The 6,733-nt window shown below is 39.9% G+C and overlaps 1 protein-coding gene across 2 annotated transcripts; it reads right to left on the minus strand.

The window, feature by feature from the left end:
- Positions 1-303: 303 nt before the first annotated feature.
- NRIP1 (nuclear receptor interacting protein 1) lies at positions 304-6,198 on the minus strand. 2 transcript variants are annotated; one of them, XR_003681419.2, is made up of 2 exons: positions 2,388-6,198; positions 304-1,647 (listed from the first exon to the last, which is right to left on the minus strand). XR_003681419.2 is itself a non-coding variant. In XM_028494332.2 (1 exon), exon 1 carries the CDS (start codon positions 6,090-6,092, stop codon positions 2,631-2,633), a length of 3,462 nt encoding a protein of 1,153 aa, XP_028350133.1. In that variant the 5' UTR covers positions 6,093-6,198; the 3' UTR covers positions 304-2,630. The 2 variants fall into 2 exon arrangements, 1 of the variants encoding a protein (XP_028350133.1); XM_028494332.2 differs by having other exon boundaries at positions 304-6,198.
- Between the last annotated feature and the right edge of the window lie 535 nt (positions 6,199-6,733).

The following is a 6,733-nucleotide window of genomic DNA, read 5'->3' on the forward strand; positions in this document are numbered from 1 at the left end:
TAAGATGCAGCAGAGAATAAACAGGTAATGCTACCTTACTGATGTCAATGAGAGCTGTAGTACCCTTTCACAAATGACTTTATTAGGAAGAAATTGTCTATAGCTATCTAAAATAGTCCTTGAAAATGTGTATATGTGCATCCTTGTATCTACGTATGCATAAATGAAGTGCATTTATGGATGTAGGCCCTTTCTCACCGCTCTTCTTTAAAATCATACTAGACTCAAATTGGGGACACTCCAGTAAATCAGAACAGCCTTCTTTGTGGTCATGTTTATTTATATATGACATACCTTCGTTTCTTTGACTGTTGACAACAGTAACAACAAAAAAAACAACTGATCAACCAAAGAAACAAACAAAAAAAGCAACGCTGGCCCTTGATGTTGTTTTTCCTGACCTAAATTTCACCCCCTTGTAAAAGCCCATTTTCCCCTAACCAAGGGGGAATATCAATATTTTTTCCAGCATACTTCTAAGGCTCCAGACCTTTCACAATGGCAGAAAAAAATGACTTGTTTAAAAGCTTATTTATACAGTGTAGACAATAAGACTGTCACAGAATAAAGATGGGATGGAGTTGAAAATCTTCACTGGCCAGTGGAATTTTCACGACGTAGCATAATATTTGCTCCTATTATTTTATAATATATCCAGTAACTATTTACAAATTAGTTTGAGAAAAAAATAATCATTTAGGGTTTTAGATCATATTAGGAAATAACGCCCATTTTTAATATAAAAATCTTAGAAACAACCTCAAGTAGAACAATTTCAAATAGATTTCCTTCTAATTAATAGTCGATTATATAACAATTTTTTGATAGGTCAGTTGCTAACTCAGTTCACAATTAAACCCAAAAATATCTGGTGAAAGAACTGTGGATTGTAAAAACTGAACTGAAAAGCATGGACTTGTTTCAAGATAGAAACCCCATGCGGCTCAATAATACATTAAGTTCTTCTAAGAAAACATCAATGTTTACTTTTAATCACTATCTTATTAAAATAACAGATCCGATGGAGTGACTGTGTACAAATCTGTCATGTATATGTGCCCTTTGTACTTTTTTGTTCAGTCAATCTGAGTTTAGTGCCTTTCTTGGGTTTGAAATAAATGTTTTCATCTTTGTCAGCACTGTTCTTAGGACAGTGGTTTTAACAGAAGTTAAGGATGTATTCAGGAGGAGTTGCCAAACCATCCTGGAATCACCTGAGTTTGGTAAGTGGCCCTGTTATTCCATCCCTAAGGCTAATTAAGTAGATGTTACTCATTAGAACACACAAATAATCACAGATTTTCCTGAGATGTTGAGCCAAATATGAAAGTTGTCCCCTCCACCCGATTTTTTTTGTCATAAAAAGTATTCTGAACCCGATTTCCAAAGACATAACAGTAATATATGAAGTACAATATTGCAAATTTTGAGTTGATGTGTGACTGTACTGGGGAAAATATAGGCATCAAATAGTTTGTTCACAATCCCGTGTTGAGAGAAGTCATAGGCAATGGTTTCAATTTTCAAAATTCAAATTTCAGTGTGCAGAAGAAACACCTAGGGAGTATATTAAGATGCAGAAGGAAGATTCCCAGGTCCACTTAGCAGAGATTCTTGTTCTGTAGATCTGAGATGCTGCCTAGGAATCTGCATTTTAAAACAAGTGCTCCAGATGATTCTAATGCAGGTGGTCTGAGTCCAACTTTAAGAAACCCTGGTCATAAGACTCACAGGTACCACAGAAACGGTGAGAAGTAGCTTTTACAAGAGATGGTGAAAATTGTCCAAAGAAAAGCTATTTTGCTTGTTAAAAACAACTTCTTATTTCAACTATTCAGGAAACCACCTGAAAATACATGTTAACTTTCCTAATTCTGTAAAAGGAGGAATATTAATTTAGTAAAGTAGTTAAAATACAAAAATGGAAATCTGCCTTTTTTTTAAAGATCTATCAAACTTCCATCAATTGTAATCAATGTTTACTAAGTAGTACAAGGTTTAAAGAAATATAGTATATTGAAAAGGATTGGGGTGGGGCAGACACATTGAGGAACCACAAAACCCCTTCCAAGAATTAAAAATAAATTTCTTTTTTTTTTTTTTTTAGCAAAAGTGAAAAATGTAAGCATATTTTTTTCTAATTTGTTTTTGAACTGAAAAAATGAATCAGTATTAGGTTTTTTGATTCAATAATTATCCTTTAAGGAGTTATTATTTAACAATTTGGGCTTTAAAAAAAACGTGTTATGTACGCTGACTTCTGAAAAGCAAAATAAAGTACCCTAATAAAGGCAGCAATGCATTAATCCACTGTGGGTGGAGATTCACATTTTAATTTACGCCTATTATTTATGATTAAAAAAGAATATCATTCATGGGCTACTCACAGTTGTTGTCTGATGCATAAGAAGGTGTTAAACAACCAATTGCTAGTTCAGCAGCTTCCTCATGACATCTAATGTAAAGCAAGAAGTAGTATGCATATTTAAACATCACAGTAACCAATTCTTTTCAAAATGAAAAAGTTTCAATTATACCATGCTTTTCTCAAATCATGCGCTTATTTATACAGATCTCAAGTTCATACTAGTTAGTTTTAAAAAGATCCAAAGATGGATGGCAGGTACATTTTACTCTGATTCCTTTTTTATTGTTAGCACGTTTCCCAGAAGTCCATAAACGTCTCCATTTGCACTGTGTGGGCGAGAGGCATTATTTCCCATATGGCTATTATAAGTGCTTCTTAAATTAAAGAAAGAAGCTTTAGTCTCTGCAACAGGAAGTAACTCTTCTTTGACTGTAACCTGTGAGATACTTTCAGCAGATGAAGGCTCCCTCCAAATGTCCTTGTCCTGTGTTTCTCGACTGGTAACAGAATTGCCTCCTTTCTGGAGCATGTAATACAGTATTGGGTTAGTTTTGGTCAGTCTCGGAGAGTCTTTCTCATATTCATTCTTATCCACATCTGTGATAACCCACTTGATGGGTCCCTTCTCACTGGGCACGGAACACCCATTCACAAGCCCAGATTCTGGTCTAGACCCCGCGCAGCCCAAGTGCTCAGGGAAAGGAGGACTCACAGGAGGTTTTCCTACACCTGGGTACGGAAATGTCCTGTGGCCCCTGCAGCTGTTGGGCTGAGCAGCACTGTACATCAGTCCGTTTAAAGAAGAAATGCTGAATTCAGGCTTGCTACTGGTCACATTGTTTCTGTGTCCTTTTTTTTTACTGTCGACGACAGAATTACTCCTGTGCTGAGACAAATCTCTCACACAGTTTTCTGAGAGAAGCAGCTGTTTCAGGACGTTGAAGCTTTTGCTCTCTCTGGCCCAATTCCTGTGTTCACTTTCACTGGCTGAACCATGACTGGCAGGATATTTAAACTCAAGATCATTTCTGCTAAGCTTCAGCTCTTGCTGGTTAAGCAAGGACCCATACAGCACCTTCGGAGCACTGTGACTGTTTGCAGCATCGACTATGTTATTTTTCATCTTTTTAAATGGATTTTCTAACGGCTCAGTATGAAGCTTCCTTTTTTTAGGGACCATGCAAAGATTCTTTGATTCTAGAAGTGTCAGTTCACTATTTCTGTGACTGCTGTCCAGGTCATCAGCCAGGTGACTCTCTTGGTTTTGTCTCAGCAGTCGACTTAGCAGACCGTTCTTAGAGAAAGAAAAATCCTGAGGTGAGATGGGCTCCGATTTGAAGTCCTCGGAGGCTGGTAAGACAGCTGTGCTTCCCTGCAAGGCAGGAGCCACGCCTAAGAAGGGGGTGCCCTGAGCTTCGTGGCTCAAGGGCACACTTGTGGTATGTGTATGCAAGTCATCGCAAGGCTCAGATTTTATTTTCACCATCAATATTTGTTCACTTAAAGCTCTATCTGTATGTTCCTGAGTACTTTCATTTCTTAAGGGCATCTTCTCTTTCTTTTCGGGCTTCCCTTTGTTGGGGTTTCCCAGCAGCAACTGGAGGACGGTGCGCCTTTCAAGCAGATTTTCTATTTCAGAACCAGAAAGTCCTGGTTCAGGACCTGTTGCGTGACTGCCGAATGCTTTATTTTCTTCAACTGCATTTGTTCTATTTGAGAGCAGAGGGCTATTTAGTCTATCAGTAGGTTTCTCTGTGTTTACACCCAGCAGCTGTTTACTGGGTCTCTGCTCTTCCCCTGACACAGAAGACTGCACTCCACATTGTGCTAAATTTTGTAACAGTTTACTGGCACTGAAAGTGGCAGAGTTTTGTGTGCCTTCATTTTGGACTGGTTTCTCCCCTTGCGATTCTTTGCTTTTCGTAAGGTCCATCAAGTGGTTCGATGCGGTATTCGTTGGCTTTTCAGACTGAGGGCCACAGGCATACGGCGGGGAATTCCATTTGATGACCAGAGAGTGTTGGGAAAGGTTGATGGGAGACTCGGCTTTGGTGGATGCAAGTAATGGTGGAGTGCTCACTGGAGTAGTCCTGCTGGTACTAGGGCTTTCTATGACAGAAGTCCGCGTGTAATTATGTGTGCTGAACTTTGTCCCATCACTGTGTGGTTCCTGAGGGCTGTTGTTTCCTTCTACATTTTCTTCATTCTTATGGCCAAGTAGCAACTGAAGAAGGGTTACTTTCTGGTGCGAATTTAGCTTAGAATTCTTTGAGGTATCCTGATCTTCTCTGATATCTACTTCGGGGACTTTTGGATCCCAAGTGTTTAGCAAGGACTGAGTTAAGTTATCCAGAGAAACAGGCTGGTCAGGTTCTGGTTTTTCGATTCGGTGTTTGCAAGACAAGTCTATGGGAACACAGTTGGAATATGAACTTTCATCACCACTGCTATCATCTGTAAAACTAGGATTGTTATCTGAGTATTCATCAATAGTTGTAGGTGTACTGCTCTCCTCAAAAAGGCCTCCTTTCTCACTATGATTGTGTCCGTTCATCGGCTTAGGTATGGTCTGGCTTTTAAGAAGATGTAAAAGCAAACTGTTATTAGCAGCTTGTTTTGCACTGCTTCTTTCAAGTGAGTTCTTATAGCCTGCATTTTTGGGGGAAGAAGGAACAATGCCCATCGGAGTCTGAAATGTTGTACTTTTGCTAGCCATGAGTTTGTGTGATGATGTTCTTGCCTGACCATTAAGATGGCTTGACATTCCTTTTGAGAACTGGAAACTGCCCACATCCTTTTGGCCATTTTCTTGTAATCTGGCCATAGCAGCAAGTCTTTCACTTGCCGCCTGATTTGCATTTTGTGTTTTTAAAGCGTGTTCTCGAGAATACTGCTGTAAATGGGCTTCGCTTGAAAGGAGTAATGCTAATTGGCTACAAGCAACACTTGGTTTGGGTGAAGTGGCAGGACTAGCCCTCTTTTCCACCATGCTTGCGACAGCCTGTAATCTTGCAGCACATGACAGGGGCTCACTCATGACCTTTGTGCCACTCTGTCCAACATGATGAGGTGACTCTACGAACCTATCTCTGATAAGGTTTTTAGTTACGTCAGGGAGACTGGTATCAGGCTTTTGATCTTTAGCTTTACTTTTCTTCAGCAAAGTTTTTAAGTGACTTGATGCGACACCGTAGCACCTTAAATCTTTCTCCACTTTTAAAGAATTATGACTGAGGGCGTATCCTTGCTCCTTGAGGCTCTGCCTAATCTGTTGTGACAGAGCAACAGTCTGCAGCCTAGAGCTGAACGACTGAAGCAAAGAGGCCAGTACCGTGTTATCCTGTTTGCCTTTAGGCACACTGTCAGCCATGCCAGCCAGCAAAGCTTCCTTCTTTACGTTTAAATTTACGATGGAATCAGACAGCCTCTTCCGCTTCGCTGCATTCCAGTCCTCAGAAGACTGCAAGAGTCTGGCTTTTTTGAGATGCAGCATGCCAGATCCCGGATATGTATGTGTATTGAGAACTGGACCATTACTTTGACAGGTGGGAAATGCATTACCAGAAATGCTAAAGTTCTGATCCTCTTCATTACAGCCAGCAGACCTTTTGTCGATGGCAGTACCTGATCCCTCTGCGGCCTGATGCATTAGTAATCCTTCTAGGTAAGTTAAAACCACAGAATCCTGGTGCACATCAGAGCCAAGCTCTTCTCCATGAGTCATGTTCAATAGAAGTGTTCACAAAGGCTTGGTTTCTATTCACTCTGAAGAATGGTTTTCTGTGGGCGAGTGAGATGTAACTTCAATTAGTGAATGTCGGTTTCTCACCTTCCATAGTAATTAGACAGAGGTGTACGGTTCCGTTCCGACCGGGATTGGTCTGCTGGTTGGCAACGACGAGACAAGAGGCAGGCAGACTCCCAGCGCAGCCCAACTGCAGAGCTGGTAACTCCCAAGCAAGCAGCAGCAGCAGAATTCCTCAACACACAGGTCTGCGGCAGCAAGCAGATAGAATCCTTAGTGAATATACTGCTTCTCCTTCTTCACCTTTTGTTCCACAATAAATGCAAATATCAATGTTCTATAAAATAAATAAATAAAAAATAGTTAAGGAGGTGAAGCATTAGAATTATGCTGTGATACCTGCAAGCAGAAAAATACAGCACTTGTCAGTTTCTAAGTGTATATATACAATATACACATATAGGCATTGTAGTCACTTCTTTAGTAATTTATGTTATTGTTATTCCTATTAAAGGGGAAATCTCTACTGGAAATCCTATGGATTAATCCATATTGTTAAAATGATCCAATCAGAGAAGAGAAAATAATGTTACATAACTGTCTTCAAAAGTCCACCAAGT

Source organism: Physeter macrocephalus, chromosome 1 (assembly GCF_002837175.3).
Source record: "Physeter macrocephalus isolate SW-GA chromosome 1, ASM283717v5, whole genome shotgun sequence".
NCBI classification, from domain to species: domain Eukaryota; kingdom Metazoa; phylum Chordata; class Mammalia; order Artiodactyla; family Physeteridae; genus Physeter; species Physeter macrocephalus.